The 25045-nt window shown below is 39.5% G+C and overlaps 1 protein-coding gene across 1 annotated transcript; it reads left to right on the plus strand.

Annotated features, from left to right (window-relative positions):
* Nucleotides 1-214: 214 nt before the first annotated feature.
* LOC122644725 (cystathionine beta-lyase, chloroplastic) lies at nucleotides 215-17818 on the plus strand. The gene is made up of 13 exons (XM_043838119.1): nucleotides 215-274; nucleotides 371-542; nucleotides 627-739; nucleotides 12455-12525; nucleotides 12655-12746; nucleotides 12852-12939; nucleotides 13025-13136; nucleotides 14740-14836; nucleotides 14945-15026; nucleotides 16380-16497; nucleotides 17092-17199; nucleotides 17308-17410; nucleotides 17512-17818. Exons 1-13 carry the CDS (start codon nucleotides 215-217, stop codon nucleotides 17685-17687), a joined length of 1392 nt encoding a protein of 463 aa, XP_043694054.1. The 3' UTR covers nucleotides 17688-17818.
* The last annotated feature ends 7227 nt before the right edge of the window (nucleotides 17819-25045 follow it).

Below are 25045 nucleotides of genomic sequence, written 5' to 3' on the forward strand. Positions count from 1 at the left end.
GCACGAATATTTTTGGTATAGAAAGTCTCAAATTCAGGATCGCGGTCCGTGTTCGCACCAAATTCTTCCCAAATTGAAGCAACCAAACGAACGATTACACTTACGAGTCTCTTTCTCATATTAATCTCTCTCGCAGCTTGCCGAAATTTCTCATTGCTTCATTTCCTCTTTTTCTTAACAGCAGAGAACAAATCCCTTGCTCTTCAATTGGTAAATGGCTGCTTCCGCCTTTAACCCTTCCTTCTATGCCTCCCGCTCTGATCTTAACGAGAACGTAAGTACACCTCTCTTTCAACCTCAATTTTAGTCTTCTATTTCATAATTTTTTGTTTTAGTGTATTGTTTTTCACTGTTTCTGGTGCTGTAATAGGGTTTGGGGCTTCTATTGTTTTCTCGGCCGAGCTTTAGGGTTGGCAGACTATTACCTGAGAAAAAAAACGGATTGTTGGATGCTAAGCGATTCGAATTGCGCTGCTCTAGAGAGAGAGAAATGGATGTCAGCACATCTGCTTTGGTCGAAGGCGTTGCTGCATGCTTTGATGGTTTGTGTTTTGCAGATGGCGCTTGGTTTTTCTTTCATTTGTTTTTTGGCATATTTGTTGTTAAATGTTTCATTTTGCATGTAGATGTGAAAGTGAAGGAGCCCAGCATTTCGACTTTGTTGATGAATATTCAGAGTGAATTCGATCCTTATGCTGCAGTCAGTACTCCTCTTTACCAGACAGCTACATTTAAGCAGGTAAAACAGAGGAACATATGCATATACTGTTATAGACTGATGCTTTGATCATATTGCTTATTGAATGCTGGTAAAATAATCTACTTCCAGCTACCAAGAAATTTTTTTGGAAGGACAATAACGGTGTGTGTGTGTGTGTGGGTATCTTTTTCTTCTCTGTGTTCTATGTTTTACAACTCTCAGCCATCTGAGTTTAATTCTTTTCTCAGATAATTAAGTCTAGAACTTGTCCTGAAGCCTTTTTTTTTAGAGATTATAGCATGCTGCACATATTCCTAGAGTTAATTCAGCTCACATATTTGTGTTACTCCTTGTGGATGTCTGGATTTGTATGATTGGAACTGTACCTAGAAGCAAGAAACTTGACCAGCTCCCTAGCCCCTCATTTGCTAGTTGCTACTGAACTGGTTGAGGACCATTAATGTGTCCCAATTCTGCAAAAGAGATTTACTGCTCCTCATAGTTGTTATGGCATCCTGGCGTCGCCATGGCGTCCTGGCGCTGGAGAAGTGTGCATATCGACCTCCAATATGCTTGAGGTACAAATATCGACATAGCCTCCATGGTGTCGCCATGGACGCCATACCACGATATATGGCTATATTGGTTGATATTTGTGATTGAGAGTATAAAACTTATGTTTTTAAAAATTTATTGTTTTTAACCATTTAAGAGCTTAAATGCTTTTTCCTTAATGTGTATTGGAGGTGTAACTTTTCAAATTACATCTGCAATACACATTAACATAAAAAAAAAAAAAAAAAACATTAAACAATACAATATACCCTAATTTTGAAACACTAATTGGGATTTGGGAGAAATAGAAATCGCAAAGAGAGATCGAGAAAGAGTCAAAGAGGAGAGAGTTCGTGAGACATAGAGACGTAGTTCCGGCAACTCTCGGCTTCAGTTTTGGCAACTCTCGGCAGAAAGGAGAGAGTTCTTCATAGGATTGTCAACTGGTACGGTTTCGGTAATACAGTACGGTACCAAAAATAGGTACCCAATACCGATACCGTACCATACCGTTTAGGAGTCCTATTTTCAATACCGTTATAGTACGGTTTCGGTACGGTATACAAACGGTATATAAAATGGTACGCATATGGTACAAAAAAGGGTATAAAGCGGAGCAAACGTGAAAGAAGATGAAACAGAGAACCGGAAATGAGTAAAAGAAGATCATCAGAAAACAATAGAGACAATGTGGGACACTAGAGACACGATCAAACACTCGAAGTATAAGAACGAATGTACAAATGATTGGACATTCAAGGACGAAACTAAAATATAGTTTAGAAAAAAAGGGAACTAACCAGAATAATTATCAAGCTTAAGCTTAAGCTCTTCTTCTTTGTAAATGAAATGGTTCAGTGCCCAGTTCGGTGGTCATCGAACCTTGATGCACTCACTAACACAACCAAAACGACAACAGAAAAACTGAAAAATAAGAACTTAATCGATGAAGGAGAAATAGAAACCACCATTTCCAGTTTAGAAGGGTAAAGGGGAAAGGGAAGTCGGAGATGGCCGGAGATGGGAGATCAATGATGATTTACCTGAGAATCTAGAAATCCAGTAGCAGATAGCCAGAGAGGGATTTGAACTCGGAACAATCTGAAGAGATCTCGTTACTTTGAGAGTTCGAGGAGGCTCGCTGGAGTCATTGCTCAGTCGAAACTCGAGGAGGCTCTGGCCGCTCTGCCGAAGTGCTGCTCTGGGCGTCGCAAGGAAGCTTAGCCAAGAACGGCAGGAAGGGCAAAGCTGTAACCGTAAAGGAGAAAGGGAAGTCGAAACGATTGAAGTTGAACTGAAAGTCTGAAAGCGTGAAAGGAATTAGGGATTTTAGGATTTAGGGTCTTAGGAGTTAGGACTGTTAGGAGTTTAATTTTACAATGATACCCCCCAAAATGGTACGGTTTCGGTACATGCCAACGCTATTATACCCAATATCGATACCGTACTCTACCGTGGTCAATACCGTTTGATTATATCGTACCGTACTGTTTTTGCAACAGTATGGTTTGATACGGTTTTACGCGGGTGGTTTCGGTTTCGGTTCTAGTTCCAAATTGACACCCTTAGTTCTTCACTTCTTCGAACCCCTCCTGCAACCTCTTCAAGCAGGTTAGTAATTTTTATTTTTTTATTTGGTTATTCTTCTTCTCCTCCTCCCAGTCCTCCGGCAACTCTCTCCTTCAAAGTTCTTCTTACTTTTCTTCTTCAATTCAGTTCTTCTCACTTATCGTCATTTTCTTCTTCAATTCTTCTTCTTCAGTTCTTCTTGCTTGCAGTTGCAGGCTTGCACACAGTCACAGACCTCTCGTTTTTTTTTTCTTTTTTCTTCTTCTTGCCTTGCAGTTGCAGGCTTGCACAGTCACAGAGAAGGGTGTTTTTTTTTTTCACACACAGAGACAGGGAGAGAGTCGAGAGACACAGAGAGGGGGGGGGGAAGGGATTTATTACAGCCAGTAGTCCACCACACACACACAACAGCAGCAAGCACATATTCACATCAGCAATTTTTTTTTTTTAATGTTTACATGGGCTGTTTATTAGGTTTATTCACTGATTCCACTCAATATAAATTATGTTCTTTTAATTTGTTTTTTGTTTTGTTACTTTTGTAGCCTATCATTTGATTTTTCAACTTTATTATCAGCAAGACTATTGCTATCAATTATTTGATAGGCTAATCCATGGTTTCATAATTCATATACACTAATGGATATTACACTTTCATGAATTAAACCATAGTAGATTAGTAGTACACTTTCATGTTGGTTTTTGATGTTATAGGGTATATATTATAGCATACTAAATGACATTAAAAATAGAGAAAATAAAACATGGTCGACATGTTCGCCGCGGGTGACATGTCGATATATCGATCAGACACTCCTCCACCGACTTGGATCGCTGTGACAGCGTGACAACTATGCTGCTCCTACATGTGGCAGTATGAGAAGTACTTGAAGTGCAAAGTGCACCTTAAGCGCCATTGAATCCATTCCCTAGCTCATGCTCATTTACTTGCACTTGCATTCTTGATTTGTAAAGCACCTTGCTAGGGTGTGAAGAATTAGAGTGATCCACAATTTTGAGTGGATAAGTTAATTTGCATTAATCTACAGATAAGTCAATGAGAGTTTATATTGCAGTCAAACTTCTGAAAACCAGTCAATTGTTGGGATAAGTTTCAATATAAACAGATAGAAATTTAGGCTCCGTTTGGTTACACTCCGTGGGAGTTTCCCAGTGTTCTTCTGTTCCACAGGAGCAAAAAAGGAACAGAAATGTTTTTGTTTTCCGGAGTGAACTGGGCATCTAGAACACAAAAAATCAGAAATTCTGGAAATAAATCTGAGAGTAACAAATGAATAATATCGAGCCCCTGACTTGCGAGCTCTTCGGCGTCCTCCATGAGAGCAGAGAGGAGCCACGACTGCTCTATGCTTCTCTTTGCCATTCCTTCCTTCTTCCCTCTTTTCTCTCTCTCTCTCTCTCTCTATGTATATATATGTATATATATATATTTATGGGGAAAATATAGGGACACCCCCTCAACTATGGCCCGTTTTCATGTACACCCCCTCATCTTCCAAACCTTTCAAACACACCCTCTCATCTATCGAAAGCATGTAAATTAGTCCATTAAACTAACTCCTGTTTAGTTTTAGACGTTAATACTCATTTAACCATTTTTCTAGGACAATATTGCCCAAATTAAAAGCTTAAAGACGAAAATAGCCTCTACTATCTCCTCATGGTTGCTATCAGCTCCACCCCCACCCTTCATCTCCAGTCACCATGGCCACAGAATGAGACAACGGACCTTAAGGTCGTCGATGTCAGATGGTGAGATTGGTGGGCTATCCGTCAGTGAGCCGTTCAAAGGTCCGCTACTGTGAGAGAGCCTCCCCGCGATGTAAGAGGCGACACTTCCTGCTGCCGAACACAAGTGAAATACCCAGAAACCATGAGAGCTTAATTTACAGATTACAAACAGAGATATTTCATCTACTCAACTATTTTCAATTTCTAACAGAAACCTAAAAAATGGAAACAAAAATAAATAAATAAAACAGAAAAGTTAAAAAAGAAAAAGACACCTGTCGATTGAGAATAAAATAAGGCAAAAAAAATTATTTTTCTCTATTTTTTATACGATTTTTGAAAGAGAACAAAGCTTGAAACAGCTGGAGAACAAAAATTACGAAAGCACAAGATTGGATAACTCGAGAATAGGATATAGTAAATCTGATTTAGTAGCCTCATTCTGGTATTTGCAGGGAATACGCTTCTCACAACCACATTTGGGGACATAAACACGAGAAACAAAGGAAGAAACAAAATAGAGCCACAGAGGTAGATGGTGAAATCAAGACAAAGAACGGATTTCCTGCAGAAACATATCCTTGAGAAAATGGAATTCAAACATGTAGAGCCCACTAAACTTCAGTCATTATGGACAAGCTAATACAGGAAACAGAAACGCTATAAAGCTCAGTAATCAATGTTGTAATCAAGACACAAAGAAAAGAGAAAAGAAAGCCCGACACGAGAATGAAAGGGTTAAAGACATGAAAGTCAGATCAAAGTTGAAACTTAGCGGAGTAGCAACATTTTCTGGAGACCGACATTGAGACATTATCCTCTCCATGACGAGCTGGGAAGTTGCAGAAGAAGCAAAAGAGAAAGGGTTTAAGGCAGCAGTAGCAGACTCTTCAGTCTCGCAAGAGATCTTCAGGTATGGAACCAACACCGCTGGCAGTCTTAGAGAGCATGCAAGGAGGGGAGAGAGCTTTGGAGACTTCTAGAGCAGAGACACTCCATGAGCGTGAGAGAAACTCCATGGGCTCTCGTAGGGTCTCGGGTGGTTAGCAGCAGTGACCCGAGATGCAAGGATGGAAGGTCGATGAGATGACGACCGGAGATGAAGGGTGGGGGGTCGAGGAGATAGCAGCGTGAGAAGGTTCGTGAGAGATTTGGGAAATGGGGTAACTGGAAGGGTGGGAGGACTTGGGGTATATTGGTCTCTTTCTTTTTTAATGTATTGAGGTAAGGAGGGTATTTTAGTAACTTTATGTTTTCTGTTAATTAGGTACTGGTGAGTTAGTTTGATGGACTAATTTACATGCTTTCAATAGATGAGGGGGTGTGTTTGAAAGGTTTTGAAGATGAGGGTGATTTATATCCAAGCCTCTTTGAATTGAAGAAGCCACCCTAAACCTAGGGTTATAGTAGGAGCCTTAGTATAGTTTATTTCTGTTCTATACTTAGTTTTTTTTTAGCAGCCTTAAGGACTTTTATTCTTATTGGTTCCTAGAGTGTCTTTTATTTAAGTTGTTTTAAGTTGTCTTAAGTTAATAGGGGTAGATGAGTCTTTTAGCTTTTAAATTAAGTTAGCTACTCCCTTCCACGATTTAGGAAGGAGAGTTTGAGTTGTAATCTGATTTGGCCCTTAGGCCTTTATTAATAACAAATTGTGGGAGAGGCTCCCCCACTAATTCATGTTTTAAAAAAATCGATGTTAGCTGCTTTGTCTGCTGCTGCTGTTCTCTCCTATGAGATCTAGTTTTGTGTGTCATATCAAGACCCCCCCCTGTGAGTCATATCAAGGATGAAGGGCTGGTGGACTCCAGTGACTCCTTGCATCTTGTAGATCGGGAGGCCCTCTCTTAGCTTTTCTTCAATCTGCTGCTGTTGGAGATCAGTGTTATTCAAGTAAGTAGTTTATATAATTCTGCAATTAATTTCCTCTTCTTCTTCCTTCCCATCTAACCTAACCAATCGATCCCCCAAAACCCTAGCTTTTCTAAATACATTCCAGCATGCATCCTTTATCCATTTTCATCCAAAATCAGAACATAACCTCTCCATACCAGTACCTCCACTCGACCTGAACCCTAAGCCTCCAGTCTCATTTAAAACCCTAAATCCCTAAAACCCCATTAAAACCCCAAACCCTAAAACTCAGATCACCTACTTCCCACCATCAAAACTGAGCCAAATTAAGATCGACTCACCCCCTCACTGCCCTAGCCACTCGATCCCAACCCCTTACCCAAAACCTCACTTTAAACCCTAAATTCCATAGTTTTCCTAATTTCTAAACCCGAAACCTTATTTAAATCCCCTTATTTTTATCCCATAATAACCCCCTAGACCTGCCCATTAAAACCCTATAAACCTTATCTTCAATACCCTACCCTAACCCTAATTTTACCCTACATTACCCATCCTTACCCCAATCAGCCAGCATTGTTATTGATCCTACTTCATTGGCTCCTAGTGGGAAGTATTCCTACTTAGGACTACATTATTTGGTATTAGAGACATGGATGAACATAGCAACCCTGTTGTGGATCCCACACTACCACCCCCACCTGATCCCATGGCAGTACTCATGGACATGTTGCAGAAGTTAAATGACAAAGTAACACGATTGAAAGAACAAAGGCAGCCTGTGTCTCTTTAAACAACCCTCTTTATATAGAGGAGGACAGATTTCAAGTTCATTCTGAAGTTCATGGAAATCTAGGAAGGAATCGACATCATAGAGATCATTCTAGAAGTCATAGAGACCACAGAGATCATTCCAGAAACCGTGGAGATCACATGGATAGAAGAAGACATGATAGAGGTGATTACAGAGAAGATAGGGACAGAATTAGAGAAGATCCTCAAAGGCCTTATTTTGAGGAGTATTTGAGGTCCTATTTCATTGCTGATGAAGCTACCAATCGAAGATATGATACCCAGAAGGTGAAGCTTGAGCTGAAGGAGTTTGATGGGAACCATGATCCCCAGGTATTCTATGACTGGCTTGCTGCCCTTGATGATTACTTTGATTGGTATGACTTGCTTGAAGATCGAAAGATGAGACTGGTACGTACCAAGTTGATTGGCCCTGCCCGAGAATGGTGGCGAAAGACAAACAGGGACATGGAACTTGATGGCCATGCACCAACTAATTGGGAAGACATGAGGTATGTATGAGGGAGAAATACTTTCCCAGACATTACAGAGCTCAGATGCAAGATCAATTCAACTCCCTACGACAAGGGACTATGATTGTAGCTGAGTACATGCAAAAGTTCGATGCTCTTTCTTCTCGTACTGACACCAGGGAAGGAGCTACTCAGATGTTGTCTCGGTTTCAGCTGGGATTGAGATCAGACATTGTTAAAGCTGTTGGAGTTGTTGATGTTCGAGACTTCAAGGACTGTTTTGAGAAGGCATTGGAGGCTAAAGAATTATTGGCCCGAAACAGAAGATTTGATTCCTCCACTGAAGGCACCAACAAAACTTTTTCAGCATTCAAGTCTACTCCCAATGGTCACATTTGAGCTGGAAACTCTGATGCTGGTCCTACTCGATCAGGCTACTCTGTTGGTAGTTCTTCCCGCCCTACAGTCCCTCCACGTGCTGATCATAAAGGTAAAGCTCCCATGGACAGCAATGATCCCCACAAGTGTTTCCATTGCAATGAGTTTGGACACTATGCCAGGGAGTGCCCACAAAAGCACATATCTATCCATGTGGCTAAGAAGGAAGATGAAACCCCTAATGATGATGATGAGCAAGGTTTCCATGCTTATCCCGCATCCGATGAAGATGATTTAGCTAGGTACTATGACGATTTGGGTGGTGATGCTCAAGGTGTTCATATTATTACTCAGGTCTTCATGGATGATGTGGTTGAATGTGACGAGGTAATTGAGAGCATTTCACAGGGAGACAATGACAAGCAAGTTGCTGCACTTGAAGAGGTGGAGTTCGATGTGAAGATTGTTCACATTGAAGACCCTATGGAAGTCGAGCACATCGACTTTGTGATGCCCCCTTGGTTCTTTGAAGAGAAGGCTTCACGGCTTGAAGACCATCTTCCCACTGTTCCAGCCTCAACATAATTCTGCCCGGGAAGTGTTGCAGCTGCTGCCCATATGTTGCTTCCCCCTTGTCATCACAAGGTTCGTGGACGGGTTTCTTCACACAAGCATAGCACTTGGACTCCTACTCATGAAGTCAAGAAGCTCAACTCCAAGTTGCAAGAGTGTTGCAAGGATTTCACCCATTCATCGGAGATGAATGTTTCTAAGCCGAGGAGAGTTGATGTAGATCCAAGCCTCCTCGAATTGAAGAAGTCACCCTAAACCTAGGGTTATAGTAGGAGCCTTAGTATAGTTTATTTCTGTTCTATATTTAGTTTTTTTTTAGCAGCCTTAAGGACTTAATCCTATTGGCTGAGATTGTTTTATTCTTATTGATTCCTAGATTACCTTTTATTTAAGTTGTTTTAAGTTGTCTTAAGTTAATAGGGGTAGATGAATCTTTTAGTTTTTAAATTAAGTTAGTTTAAGTTAGCTACTCCCTTCCACAATTTAGGAAGGAGAGTTTGAGTTGTAATCTGATTTGGCCCTTAGGCCTTTATTAATAACAAATCGTGGGAGAGGCTCCCCCACTAATTCATGTTTAAAAAAAAATCGATGCTTGCTGCTTTGTCTGCTGCTGCCGTTCTCTCCTATGAGATCTAGTCTTGTGTGTCATAAGTTCATAATGGCCTTGTGAGTCATATCACGGGTGAAGAGCTGGTGGACTCCAGTGACTCTTTGCATCTTGTAGATCGGGAGGCCCTCTCTTAGCTTTTCTTCAAACTGCTACTGTTGGAGATCAGTGTTATTCAAGTAAGTAGTTTATATAATTCTGCATTTAATTTCCTCTTCTTCTTCCTCCCATCTAACCTAACCAATCGATCTCCCAAAACCCTAGCTTTTCTGAATACATTCCAGCATGCATCCTTCATCCATATTCATCCAAAATCCGAACATAACCTCTCCATAACAGTACCTCCACTCGACCTGAACCTAAGCCTCCATTCTCATTTAAAACCCTAAATCCCTAAAACCCCATTAAAGCCCCAAACCCTAAAACTCAGATCACCTACTTCCCACCATCAAAACTGAGCCAAATTAAGATTGACTCACCCCCTCACTGCCCTAGCCACTCGATCCAAACCCTTTCCCCAAAACCTCACTTTAAACCCTAAATTCCATAGTTTTCCTAATTTCTAAAACCCAAAACCCTAACCCTAATTCTGCAGAATTTTCAAACTTATTCAAATCCCCTTATCTTTATACCATAATAACCCCCTAGACCTGCCCATTAAAACCCTATAAACCTTATCTTCAATACCCTACCCTAACCCTAATTTTACCCTACATTACCCATCCTTACCCCAATCGGCCAGCATTGTTATTGATCCTACCCCATTGGCTCCTAGTGGAACTATTCCTACTTAGGACTACATTAGAGGGGGTGTACATGAAAATGGGCCATAGTTGAGGGGGTGTCCCTATATTTTCCCCTATATTTATTTCACACACACAATCTTCTTTGATGCCATCGCTGATCACCTGATTGGTATCAGGTCTCCCTCTCTGTCTCTCTCTACTTCTCCTGCTCCAGTATTTTCCCGTTTGTTTCTCTTTCTCATCTCCCTTGCCAAACCATCTGGTGAATGAACCTTTCCAAATCCACCAGTCATTTTTCCGGAATTTCCCAACTTGAGCACCTGTGACTGCTTATTCTGTGCAAGTCTGCCATAGCTCAGACCTTTCAGCAGTTCAATCTACGTGATACAAACCTCATGTTTGCGGAGAAACTATTTAAAGGGAAAATAAATCATAGGAGGAACAATCCCATAATGGAAGACCAGAAAAGGCTGGTGAAACTTACAAGACATGTCACAACGGTTTCAATTCTAACCTATTAGTAGTTTCTCTCTCTTTCTCTCGTCTGCAACGTTGAAGAAGAATCTGGAGAAACTGATTCCCTTTGATATGCGTCTCATAGAACCGCCGGTTTGGGTCTCCTCTTTTTTTAAAAGAATAGTGTGTGTGGGTTTTCTAAGAAGAGTAGTGAGTAGTGACTAGTTTATTCTACTTTTTGCTTAGCTTCATTATTTCATATGTAGTGTGTATTGGGAGCCATGAAGAGAGTGTGGAAGGAAATGGCCAACCACCTCCCAGGATTAACCAGCCCAATAACCCTCCAATCAGAGATAAATCCTATGTAACATTGGAAGACTAAAAGAAGCTCTAAACATTCTTGACCTAAAACCCATCTCACTAGACTTGTCACTGTACTCACCAATTTTGCAGCTCTGGATTGATTTTAAAGCTGAGGAAGAAGTTCGATTTGTCCCTGTTCATTTGTTGCGAAATGGCTCAATTCGGATTTGCATTCAATACCAAGTTGTTAATATTTTTACCTAAAAATTGGAGATATTAAATCTGCTTATATGATGTGTTTGATAAAATGGCTAGCTTTAGTGTTGTGTCTTGGACTGCCATGATTTCTGGGTTTGCTCAAATTGGGTATTCAAAGGAAGCTCTTAGGGTTTTTCAGGAAATGCATTTTCGGGGGTTAAGGCTAATCAGATTACTTATAGGAGTGTTTTGAAGGCATTATATAAGTATGTTGTGATTAGAAGTGGGGAAGCAGACACAAGGGTATATTGTAAAGACTAGATTTCTTGAGGATTTTGTGTGTCTAGAATGTACTCGTTTGTTTGCATTCAAAGTGTGGAAGGTTGGAGAATGCTTAGTGTGTGTTTGTGAGGATGTTTGAGAGGAGGACAGTTTCTTGGAATGCATTGTTTGATGGGTTCCAGGGGAACAGACGTGCTTCTATTAAAGTGCCTTCCAAACTCATTTCTGAACAAGAAACACTTCTTACGCCCTGTTACCAAACTTGTTCCTATGCCCTCAAAAATGCTCATTGAGAATAGGAAAAAGAAAGAACTTCCAGTTCAGAGAAACTCTCGTAGAACAAAAGTGTTACCAAACATAGCCTTAATGACTCACAGACAAAGAAAGAGCTCTTGTCGTCAAGTCACCTAAAGCGTTAAGAAAGAAACATATTTTTCCACAACTAAATTAAAATGATGTGAAGACAACTGCTTGCTTAGTTGGTTGGTGCCTTTCCAGTAGGGTGCAGGCTCCTGAAGGTCACAGGTTCGACTCTCCTGTTTTCACCTTGTGCCATAAGGCACCCCCTTTCTCCCCACCTCCCCCTCTCTAGTAGTTGTAGTTAAAGTCCCATTGGGCAGTTAGATAGGGTAGACAAAAGAAACAAAATAAAAATAAAAATAAAATGATGTTAAAGCTTTTAAAAGATTACATGTTTGAAGCGAATTCAACAAAAAAATCTTCGATGCACAAATAGGTTCATAAGGACTCCTATGGGTTTATTAAAAGGTCCCTCTTCCTCCCCCCCCGGGCGCCAAAATTAAAGGAAAAGATAATCTGCATAGTATTGCATGAAATTTATTTTTTCATATGATGACTTCGTGACATCCTAATGTTGTTGTCTTTTATTCTTTAGGTGATTTATAACGTTCCACTAACTGTAAATGATGTGAAACACACATAGGATACTTCAGAGAGCCAATTCTTGGCTGGTCCATTCCCCGATAGCTTTGGCAATTGAAGATTCTTCCCTTACTATTTTCAATTTAAGTGACCTTATACCAATCTCACTTTTTATTTTATACCATAATTTATTCTTTGATGGACCATGGAGAATGCCCAGTCAGTAGACTTTTTTAGATATGGATAAAGAAGTGGATTTGTTCAAATTTATGTATATATACTAGAATTATCTTATTGCAATTTAACTTTTTATGTGTTATTTTTATTTCTGTTGCAGCCTTCCGCAACAGAGTTTGGTCCTTACGATTATACTAGAAGTGGAAATCCTACCCGTGATGAATTGGAAATGTTAGTAGTTGAATCTCTTTTATATGTTTAGTCATTTTAGATAACCTATCGGTACTAAGAGATAGCTAGTTTGTTCTTGTTAGTCATGAGGTTATTCTTATTATCTTTCTTTTGTTTTTAAATGATTAGGTTATTAGCCAAGCTTGATAAGGCAGATCGTGCTTTTTGTTTTACTAGTGGAATGGCTGCTTTGTCTGCTGTCACCCATCTTGTTGGAACTGGTGCTTATCAACTTGTTTTAACTTCTTTCATTTGAATAGTGATGGCATCTTAATTTAATTGCTTTTGAAATGTTCTTATTAATTAATACAAAGTGTCAATTTTAGGTGAGGAAATTGTTGCCGGAGAAGACATATATGGTGGTTCTGATCGATTATTATCACGAGTAGTTCCGAAGAAAGGAGTTGTAGTGAAGTTAGTATTATTATTATTTTTTTCCCCTTTTCTTCTTATCATGGTTTTCCTTCATACTAAGAAAATATATGCTAATAATGTACAGGCGAGTGGATACAACTGATCTAAGTGCGGTTGAATCTGCAATTGGTCCATGGACAAAGCTTGTCTGGCTAGAGAGTCCAACAAACCCTCGCTTACAGATTTCTGATATTCGTGTAAGTATTCACATGTTTGATGATGATGTTATGATTTCCTCCATTTAGGGGTTGTTTGCCAATAAATGGAAAAAAACCTTAAATTTATGCTTGGTAACTTAATGTGGTTGCAAATAAATATTTTTTAGTTAAATATTGTTGAAATGGTTTCTACAGAATGTGGCTAATGTTTAATAATTTGTTCTCTTAGAAGAATAGGGTGTTATTAATACTTGAAAATCAGCATACTGTAATTCCCAGGTTGACACGGGGGGGGGGGGGGTGAATCAAGGCCTCAAAAATTTCTTCAAATTTTCTCCCAAAACATTTCCCTAAACACCCACTTGGTGTTCACTATTATGATGGCACTCCTCTGAGCACTAGTCTTCCAACCCTACTCTGTTGACCACCACACTGTTGGCACTAAAGTCCTGTCATTAAGACTGATTGGTTGGGGCAATCCCAATTTTACCAATCACACACAGTCATGTGCACACCCATCTCGCAACCACTATGTGGCTAGGTATACCAGGTAGTGCACTACCATCCTGCAAGGCACACAAAACATTGTTGTACGTGGTTCAGCAGTATGCCTACATCCACGGAGCAATGCACTTATTGAGCTTAACTTATACTCATACTTGCGAGCCTTGATCTCAGCCACCATATTTGAATTCGACAGATGTGGCACCTCAGTGGCCATCTGATCGGCCCTGACTTTATCAAACAAGACTAATGTGTATGCACGTGTACAGTAGCTTCATGCACCCGGCCTACTAGAAGCTCCAAAATGGAATCTTTGCAAAATATTTAAGCATCTAGTTTTTGTTAACACTGGATGTAAATGAAACTGGGGTACAAGCTCTACCCTATGGTTTTCTGATAAACTCCTTTAACTTAAAACAGTTTATTGTATCTATCCTTAAGAGGATAAGAAGTGGCAGATTTTCTTTCCAGGTAAGCTATCTTTACTCTTTTTCATAAATCAGGTCTAGGTTACTAGAAGACATTCTGTGCCTCAACCTTCTTGTTGCACCATAGTAGTGCTGTTATTATAAATCTTGCTGGTATCCAATTAAATAAAAGGGATGTAACTATCACTTTCTTTTTCAAATGTGGAGATGATTTTTGCCATCAATGTCCACTTTATCTGGAAACCCCCTTTTCATTTTTATAAATTGGTTCATATTGGTCAGTTTGTTTGCCAGACCTATTTTCATGAATCTTTCATGGATAAGAATAAGAAGTATAACAAGATCTTTAGGCTAAGGAAAGAATAATACTTTGGGCTTCAATCTGTAAAGTGTTCAATGACACATCACTTTCTCTTATTTGAATTGACTGGAGTTTTTTTGGGGATGAGGGGAGGCAGGATTTGGTAGGCCTCACCAGTGTAACAAGCTTGTGCCTTCCAGTTTGCTAGTATGCTTCATTTTCTTCTTCTTTTCCTCTCTCTTATGGGGGTGGGGGGACCATTTATTTTCCTGTCTTTTGTATACCCTTTTTTTTGGGCCTTGTATGGTATGGTAGGCCTTACATTAATAAAAGTCTTTGAATAAAAAGAAAGAGGTATTATCTTCTGAGCTAACATGGGGACTTTCTATTTTTCCTTTTCCATTTCCAGAAAATAGCAGAGATGGCTCATGGTCATGGTGCTCTCTTGATGATTGATAACAGTATTATGTCCCCTGTACTTTCACAGCCATTAGACCTTGGAGCAGGTGGCTGCATGTTAATCCTATGGATGTTACATTTACATATTTAACAACCTGTAACTCACCTACTTCATCATATGTACTTAATTCTGATTGTTCCTTCTCCTTTCTCAGATATTGTGATGCACTCAGCAACTAAATTCATATCTGGACACAGTGATGTCATGGCAGGTGTCCTTGCTATAAAAGGAGAAAGGTCTGTAAAATATTTACAGTTTTGATGACAAAATCTCTCTCTCTCTCTCGCACTCACACCACACACACACACACACATTATGGTCCTAGATACTTGAAGGAGTTCAGAATACTGGGTTTCAGTAAAATAAGGATCATATTGGAAAGAAATGATTCCCTTGATCTAATCACATACCATATTGTGCTTGCATGATCTAAATGGAATGGAATGGAAGCAGGCTTACATGGTTTGAGTTACATAAGGAGCCTATTGGAAGGAAATGGCCTCCTTGATAATAAAGGATAACATATCGTACTTGCATGATCTAAATGGAATTAAAATTTTTTTCCTGGTAGATATGTGTATAAGATAACCCTCTTGTTAGATAGTTATTCGCTACTCAATGGAAAATTTGTCAAAAAGGACTGTTTATTTCCATGTTATGGTGTGGACAAGGGAAATTTTATTGTAAAATTGGATTTTTCTACTGTTTGTTTTGATATAAAAAGGAAATAATGGTATTGAAAAATAGGAAAATTTCTGCAATGTCAAATATCATTTGCAGGGCAATTTTACAAAACAAACAGGGCTGAATGAATGTTTCTCTTGAGTCCAAAAACATTAGATGTACCCACTGTGGTTGGTGATGCATTTTTACCTTGTGCTTCTGTGAGTTGGGGGGGGGGGGGGTCCATAATGGCTTTTGGTTTCTTATGAACACCTTGTGATCATCTTTGAAATAGAAAGATTTGATTATACCCCTATATTTAACCATAATAAACTTTTGCAGACAATCTTAATCCTATGGAGTTTAAATCATTACAAATTAACTAAGCCTTATCCCACCTAATTGTTGTCATTATGAAATCCTGCTTAACCATTCCACTTAAGAGTCATAGGAGCTGTTGTCTTATAATCTCTTATGGCCATTCTCAGCACTAAACCCAGATCATTTCTTCCCTTCTTATCCTTTTACCACCTTCAATTTGCACTATATCCTAATGATGCTTTTCTTAGTCTTTGTTGCACTATATCACATTTCATAGTCTTTGTTGTACTTGCACATTTCTAAACCCCATAAAATAGGGGGAATAAAAATAGAGACATATGATTGGACTTTACCTCTTAGAATCTGTGAGGTTACCATTTTTTTTTCTCATTAAAACATAGGTACCTATCCAGATTATGCTATGAACTCCTCAATGTTGATGCCCTACCCCGTCCAAAAAAAAAAACCAATTGCCCATTATTCTGAGTTTTCTCTTGGTTTGGATTTAATACTAATATTATTGTTGTTTGGCTTTGTGCTTTGTCTATCATTTAATAATTCATTTTTTATTGTTTTTAATTATGGCTATTTTTTGCTTGCACCAGCCTGGCGAAAGAGATAGCTTTCCTACAAAATGCTGAAGGAACTGGTTTAGCTCCTTTTGACTGTTGGATATGCTTACGTGGTATTAAGACTATGGCTTTGCGTATTGAGAAGCAACAGGTGGGTAATGGTGGAATATTTCACTAGTAGATTTTGTTCATGCATTAAATGAACTAAAGGGGATTGGTATGTCTGTTGATCCACTTCAGTAAACAGATATGGATAATTAACTTCAATGAAATCATTGCATGTGTGGGTTCCTTGCTTGCTAGAATCCTTGGTCACTCCATTTGACCCTTGTGGTATGCACATATAATGTGATTAGTGACATACAGGCAAAAGTTTCCAATCATTGAAGTTCAGGAGAGGAGGGGGGGGGGGGGGGGGGGCGTCTTTTATTAGGAAATGATATAAAAAAAGGTAAGAGGTTCAAGTTGTGTGAAGTGAATAAACCAATACTAAGTACTGCACTCAGTCTGGATTCGGATTAACCCACTCTGTATAGTTTACATCATAATGATTGAGAGATTTTCTATCTATTTTTTTTTCTTCCTTACAAGTTTCGTGTATTTTCTTGTTCTCTCCTATTGTGTCATCGTCGTCGTCTTTTTTCCTTTTGTCTTTGGATGTAATGATCAGTTCTCTTCTAGTGGTAAAGAGGGATTTCTGAATCTTCTTCTTACATCGTGTTGTTCCTATTCCATTTTTTGGCAGGAGAATGCACAAAAGATTGCTGAATTCCTCTCTTCTCATCCGTGTGTGAAGAAAGTTAATTATGCTGGTCTTCCTGGTCATCCTGGGCGATCTTTACACTATTCTCAAGTACTTAAAACTCTCTGTCAAGATTAATAATGCATGATGCCTCGGTTGATATTTATACAACATATATGGTAAGTTGGTTGTTTTCCTTAACACGCTGCTCTCCACCAGGCAAAGGGTGCAGGTTCTGTGCTTAGCTTTCTTACGGGGTCAGTGGCACTCTCAAAGCACATTGTAGAAAATACCAAGTACTTCAGCATAACTGTTAGCTTCGGTAATCATTCTTCCTAACCATTTAGTACTGTGAGTATTTACTGGTTTGTGAATGTTCTATGTTCAATTCTTACTTTTTTGCACTTTTACTTCTATTGCTAGGGAGTGTGAAGTCACTCATAAGCATGCCTTGCTTTATGTCCCATGCGGCCATACCTGCTGATGTTCGTGAGTCCAGGGGTTTAACTGAAGATCTTATTCGTATCTCTGTGGGCATTGAGGACGTTGATGATCTGATTGCTGATTTGGACAATGCAATTAGAACAGGACCCTTGTGAGGGGTTTCATTGTCATTTGATGTCTCATTGTCCTGTTCAAATTAGGTGACGATGAATTGTTGGTGGACATGAAACAATTCATGTGTCTTGATTTTATGAACCAAAAAGAGGAAGGGAAATAATAGCTTATTGTTCTTTCAACTCTTTTCTGTTGCGGCCATACGTGCTGTTTCTGAGTCAACAATTTTTGTTGTCATTGTGGGAAAATCCTTCTGCTGTTTGTAGAAAGAAACCAAAATAGAAAAAATATTTAAGACTCAATTTTGGTTCTCTCCTAAATATACAAAGTGGGGAAGATAAGTAGGGGTGTAAATGAATAGCTGAAATTTGTTTCCGTATCTGTTTAGTATTATCCCAATTTATCCCAATCTGTCCGAAAGCTAAACCGATGTGGATATTGATAGGCTTTAGCTATTCGAAAAGTTATATTTACATGTAAACGGATAAAATATCTTATCCGTATCTAATTATAACTATTTGAATCCGTCTGAAAGTTAATCGGATGCGGATATGGATATATCACTATCCGAGCTAAATTTGATCCGTTTACATCCCTAAAGATAAGAAAAGTGAACCCTCACACCCTTCAAAATGAATCAAAAAAATAAAATATAAAGAATTGACATTGGTCTAAAATTCGAAGGATGATTAGATGGATAACCTGGCCAGTAAAATTTCCATCATAAATTACACTTGGGTGAACCTTAACGCTTGATTTATTATTATTATTATTATTAGGGTAAATTTCACAGACACTCCCTGTAAGTATTCAATATATCACAGACATCCCAAACTTTGAAAAAATATCAGAATGTCCTTATTTTATGATTATATTTCAATTTAGTCCACTCCGTTAGGGTTTTGCAATTAAATTGCTGTTAGTTTTTTATAATGGTCAAATTACCCTTAAAAAAAGTTAAACTTACCATAGTACCCTTAAGGGTGAAAACCCCCAATTTACCAAAAAACAAACAGCGCATTCATCGTTTTGTCCTTTAATATTTCATTGGGCTGACAGAAGAAGACGCAAGAACATCGTTTTGTCCTTTAATATTTCATTGGGCTGACAGAAGAAGACGCAAGAACAGTGAACATGGACAAGAAAACTCATTAATAGAGGAATTGTTCGATTTCTCCTTGGTTGTGTTGAAACATTCAGTCGAGAGATTTCCTGGGGGTTCTTCACTTTTCTATAAATCAATTCTTTGCAGGTAAACTTCCCAGACTGATAAAATTTCTAATAAAAGGAAATTTGACCAATTTTAAGTCTCTTTGATTCTCTTCTTTTCCCTTGGAATCTCACCTGGACGAACTTTTGGATCGACTCGTAAAGAAACGAAATCGCCTACTCCATCGACGGTGCAACCAAGGAAGTTGAAGCCCGGGCCGAGGTTAGCGATCGTTGCAGGTGCGAAGGTTTTGACGGCTGTCAGGACTGGTTCTGGTTCGGCCTCTAGGGTTTTAGAGAGAAGAGCATTGTTGCATCTGAAGCTGTGGAAGCAAAACGATAAGCATGAGGAGGTGGCTTTTGGAGAGAAGAGTGCTGTTGCATCTCATTTGGGTTCAAGGTTTGCAGGAGGAACAAGAAGAAAGAAAGGGAAAGGGTGCATTGATGTTGTCCACTAAAACTCTCTCTCTCTCTCCTGAGGATGTACTTGGATCAATCTTCTTTGAACCTGCCCTCTGATTTTGTTCTTCCCCTGTATTTTCTGCTTCCACTCCTTATTTCCCTTATTGCTATTCTTGTTCCTTATTTTCCCTGCTACTTACAGTTTTCTTGGACTGAACAGAAACTGTTAGAAGTCACTTGAGACTTGCAGTTTTAACTGAAACTTTGGGGGCTAGTTTACCCTCTTAGAGTGATCCAAACCCGGGTACTCGGAGAAGAAATCGCCGCACTTGATTACGACGGAGTTGGAGCTGGCGCAGGTGATGGTCACCCACGGTGGTTGAGTTCTCCGACCGTAAGAACACGTCTCATCTAACGGTAAGAATAGGACAGATGATGGAATCTTAGTAATTTTTATTCAAATTATTAAGAGGGTTAAATGAATATTTTAACTTTGGATGGTAACCCTGCTTAATATCAGAGGGAAGGTTGATATTTTGACCAAGTATGGGATGTCCGTGACATATTAAATATTTATAGGGGGGTGTTTATGAAATTTACCCTTATTATTATTGATATTTAAACCTCAAGGAGAATTGAATTCATGACCTCTTAAATGAAGTGTTGGTCCTTGTTTGATTTATTATGTTTTAGGCACCTCTTATTTTATAAATATTAGGTTTGAGGTAAATAATATTTCATAAATGTTATATGGAGAAGGATCATCAATACATGAGCATTGTGTATTAAAATCTTATATGCTAACATTTTACTATCATTTTATTGATCGTCGAATCCCTTCTATTCATCTCGAGCCATTCAACCTATACATTGTTGCAATCCATTCTCTCCATTGCCGCCACACCCTCTCTTTCCCCCACTCCGCTGCAACCCACCTCTCCCCTACTTTTTTTTATACGATCACCACCTCCACAATAAAGCACTGCCGAATATCTGAACCCCCACCCCACCATCCCTCCTCCCTCAACGTCCATCTTTTGGTTTTTTTTAATAGGTAATCACTTTATTGAAAAAAAGAGGAAAAAAGAAAAAGATAGAATGTACAACCACAACCACCTGGCTATCACACTACCTCCCAACTAGGCATCCACAAGGGGAGCAGAAACAAAAAATTACAATCAGCCCAATACCCCAAACCAGCCTCACCCGATACAAGACACCAGGGACAATAACTCAATTCCCTTAATCCAATTCACTTGGATTTCCCAATTTCTAACGAGGAATAAGTTCCTAGCAGATTTTTTCCCTACTAGGAGGGGAGCCTTGTATTTGTCACGAACATCCATCTTTATGTCTCTTACAATTAGGGGTCTAGGTCTTATTCTATTTTGAAAAATCCTATGATTTCTCTCCATCCAGAGATGAGAAATAGTAGAACAAAAAGCTAATTTTCCAATCGATCCGATGGAGTCACTTGAGAATTCCTTTGCCACCCACATAGCTTCAGACTCAACTTGCGAACCCATACTCCTTGAAGGAGAGCAAATACTATGAATTTCCTTCCAAATGTGATTGGTAAAGCTGCATTCAAAAAATAAATGATTACGGGATTCCAACCCCGTCCAGCAAAAGCAACAGAAAGGAGACACTTGGATTGTTCTTTTTAAAAGCTGATCCGCCGTTGGAAGGGCCTCCATCAGACATCTCCAAGATATGAATGATTGTCTAGGAATGCAAGCGCGATACCAAACAGCCTTATAGCAATCGACCTTGGGAGACACCTGTCACACCAGACCCCAAGTCGACTTAAGAGGAGAAAACCCCTGATTGGGAAGCCTTCCAAATCACTTTGTCAGGTTCCCTTATGCGCATGCACCTACTGGAAGGTAGGGAGCTCCACAAATTGACCAGATCCTCAGAAACTGTAGGAATAGGAGACCACTCACCATTTCGAACAATAGAATTCACCTTGGCCATTCTATCTAGCCCAATCCCATAGCGGATACTCTCATAGTATCGTTTGAGGATGATACCAAAATGGTGCCAAGGATCCAACCATAGAGAAGTGTTAAGACCTGTGCCTACGAGGAATTGAATAAATAATTCAACTTTGTCCCCATACTTTATAACTTTTCGCCAAATCCAAGAGCAATTCTTCAAAATTCGGACAGTCTACAAGGAGTCATTCTTCAAGTATCTGTGATAAACCCAATGGACCCAGAGGTTCTCCTTCTTAGACCCAATCCACCAAATATGCTTAAGAATCCCTGCCAAGTTCAAATCAGAAATACGTTTTATACCTAACCCCCACTCCTTGGGTTTACAAATTGCATCCTAGGAGATGAAGTGAATCTTCTTGGTCAAGTTTGGGCCAGCCCAAAGAAAATTAGTAAACATGGACTCCAATTTCTTCTTGACTTTCCCAGGAAGAAAAAGATGCCAGTCCAGTTATATGAAGAAAAAGATGCCAGTCCAGTAAATATAACTTCCTTAAAGAACCGAATTGATGAGTTGTAATCTCCCAGCAAAGGATAAAAAGTGGGTCTTCCACCCTTTTAACTTCTTCTAAACCACTTCAAATAGAGGGGAACAATCCTCCACTCTCAATTTTTCTGAAACCAAGGGAACACCCAAATATCTGATAGGAAGCGGGGGTTCCTAAATACCAGTCAACCCCAGATGCTCCTGCCTGGTTGCTTGGGGAATTCCCCCCATAATGATAGAAGATTTAGAGTTATTTAATCTTAGCCCCGATGACCGAGAAAATGAATCCAAGGCCTCAAGACACACAGTAATAGAAGATCTCTCCGCCTTAACAAAAAACATGAGATCATCAGCAAACATAAGGTGGGATAGTTGAAGAGACTTGCACCGGGGGAGGAGCTTAATCTTTTTATTAAGCACCAAACTCCTTACAATCACAGACAAGGGCTCCATGGCAATAGTAAACAAATACAGAGACATCGGGTCCCCCCTGCTTGATCTCTCTACCACCTTCAAAGTAACCAGCCGGACTTCCATTGACAAGAATCGAGAACATGGCCGATTTAGCACACTCTTTCACCCAATAAATAAATCTCGCAGGGAAACCCATACAAGACATAATATCATATAGGAAGTCCATATTCAAAGAATCATAGGCTTTATGAAGATCAACCTTTAGCACAGCCGAGGGGAAAGAATGCTTCCGATTAATCCCCCGGACCAATATCATGACATACTAACACATTATCAACAATCGACCTCCCTTTGATGAAAGCCGATTGACATAATGAGACAATATTTCCCACCACCGTTTGGAGACGGTTTGCAATGATCTTGGAAATGAAAGTTACACAAAGCAATGGGACAAAAGCCACCAAATTCCAACAAGTCAGATGCTTTAGGAATTAAACAGATAAAAGTAGAGTTCATTGACCGGGGCATATGAGAGTTGGTGAAGAACCATTTGATTGCCGTAGTCGTCTCCTCACTAATACTATCCCCAACAGACTTGAAGAAATGAATACTAAACCCGTCAGGACCAGGAGCTTGTCGTTTCCTCTTTCAGCCTCTGTATAATGTATGTACCTTCTGCTCTCACAGATTAGGAGCCTGTCGTTTCCTCTTTCACCCTCTTCATTAACAAATAGCCCAGAGCCATAGAATTGGTCTATGTATGATCTCAGCTTGCACTTCAGATTTGTTAGCCCCTGCTTTTGGCTTTAGATTAACCCTATTTCTGAGACTTAGTTCATAAGCAATAGTATTGGATCCGAACCTATAATCAGTAGAAGCCATGAATGATATTTATAGGATGTTGGGTGATTTTATAGTGTACATCACGACAAAGAAGCCGCACTTGCTGGTTTCTCACGGAAGTTAAAGGTAAAGATCGAAGAATTCCCTTGATTTGTCAAAGAAATTCATGGAATCTAACTGGTGATTGTTGAATTCCAGTACTCTTTAAGTATCTAAATCTGGCTCAAAATGGTGAATTCTTGCGTTCTGGTGCTTGAATTGGGATTTAGCAAAGCTCAGTTGGTCGTCACATTGTAGGTGGATGGTACTTGAAATTTTTTTTTGTGTGTCATGACATTGTGAGTCGATTGAAGAACTTAAGTTTTGTATTCAAAGTGGCAAGATCTCTATTGTTTGTATGTAATCTCACATTTTTGGATTTAATTCTGTGACGCTTGAAGAATCATGTGGAAGTTTTGATCTTTCAACTAGAGTGAAGTTTGTTCAGTGTTGTTGATAGGATCTGTTTGAATTTCCTACGATATTAAAGTAGAGGAAATTTTGTGTCGCATTGCTTATGCTTGGTCCGAATTTGGTAATCTTGGCAGTCGTTGTGGGGAGGAGGTGAAGGTTGGAGTGGAGGGAAGGGGAGCAGGGGAATGGGAGGAGGGGGCTACACGATAGAGCAATGGGAGAGGTGGTTGTGGGAGGGGGTGGGGAGAGGATGGGGAGCAGTGTTCTTAGGTGTTACATTTGTACTCGAACCCTAACTCGAACTCCGAATGTAGGTCCGGAGCCCGAAGGATCCAAGGTCTTACCCATTAGCAACATGTGGTGCACCGAACAGGTGATCATTCTAAAAGAGGGAACTCTGGTGATGTCTTACTTACCAATCCGGAGGCAAACACCAAACCCATGTAGTTGCTCTGTGCATCAATTGATGTACAACCTAAGGTAAACCTCTTACTTATTTGAATTAGGATTCTAATTGTTTCTAATTGTTTTAACACTGTTGGTAAACCAAAAATCATGCATGGCTAGTTCCCAAACCATGGCATAAGCCTTTGTGGTGCCCAAATGCAAAAACAATAGGGTTTCACCTACTGGTCGATTGGATTGACCAGTGCTGCTGTCACATGTAATTTTCACTTCTGGTGTGTGGGGCCTAGTGTCTCGCATCCCAAATCACCTCCCTGTACTTCAACCAACCCGTGGGAATATTATCCCGACAATGTGACCATGTGGGGTCCACCTATTAGCCTAAGTACACTAGAATGGACCTTAGAATGTGTTTTTAGCTTAAGTGGTCCCCAGCCAAACAGACCCTATGGCAGCCTCTATATAAACCAGCTTAAGATCAGAAACACACCCCTATTTACCTCTGTTCTTAGCCACTCCTAGACTCTAAGGCTACATTTGGTAAATGTTTGAACAAAGAACGCCCGTTCTTGACTAGAAACGTTCTTTGACGTTCTTTGTTTAGAACAGCGTTCGAGACCAAAAATGACTGTTTGTAACGGTCTTATGAACGCCGTTTAGAACGAAAATGGTGTTTGGTAAAACCTGTTCTTCCCTATTTGATGTTAATTACAATAATGCCATTTCCTTCTAAATTACACCAAAAATACTTGTAAAACTCTTTTTTCTCTTACCATCCGTAGCATAAAATTAAAATATCTCATTAACATAACCAAAGTAATTATAAAAATATGCCAAATTTAGAAAATGTCATTAAAATTGGGTTCTTGTGTGGATTAGTGTCATAACTAACATTGCTATGAATAGTTGAATAAAAATTGGGCCTTGGTGGATTCGAACCACCATCCCCTTGGAACATGCTCATGTTCCAAGTGCTCTACCAATTTGAGCTAAAGATCCATCAAGTTTAGATGAGAGACACATGCTATGCACAAGGCTCTAGTGATCCATTACCAACATCAAGGCTGACTAACAAATACTTACATACAAGAAGTCAAAGCCAAAGCCATCAGTAAAATCCAAGAGGAAACAAAACAATAAATAGGAGAACATTCTTTAAAGTTCAAAACTTGAAAAGATTCAGTAATTT

The sequence above is a fragment of the Telopea speciosissima genome, chromosome 11 (genome assembly GCF_018873765.1).
Source record: "Telopea speciosissima isolate NSW1024214 ecotype Mountain lineage chromosome 11, Tspe_v1, whole genome shotgun sequence".
Lineage (NCBI taxonomy): Eukaryota > Viridiplantae > Streptophyta > Magnoliopsida > Proteales > Proteaceae > Telopea > Telopea speciosissima.

Bases quoted from the DNA above. Each gene is read 5' to 3' on its own strand.
- LOC122644725 (XM_043838119.1), top strand. From the start codon at position 215: ATGGCTGCTTCCGCCTTTAACCCTTCCTTCTATGCCTCCCGCTCTGAT. The intron at 13,137-14,739 runs GTAAGTATTCAC...TTCCATTTCCAG, and splicing joins TACAGATTTCTGATATTCGT to AAAATAGCAGAGATGGCTCA. The intron at 16,498-17,091 runs GTGGGTAATGGT...ATTTTTTGGCAG, and splicing joins TGCGTATTGAGAAGCAACAG to GAGAATGCACAAAAGATTGC.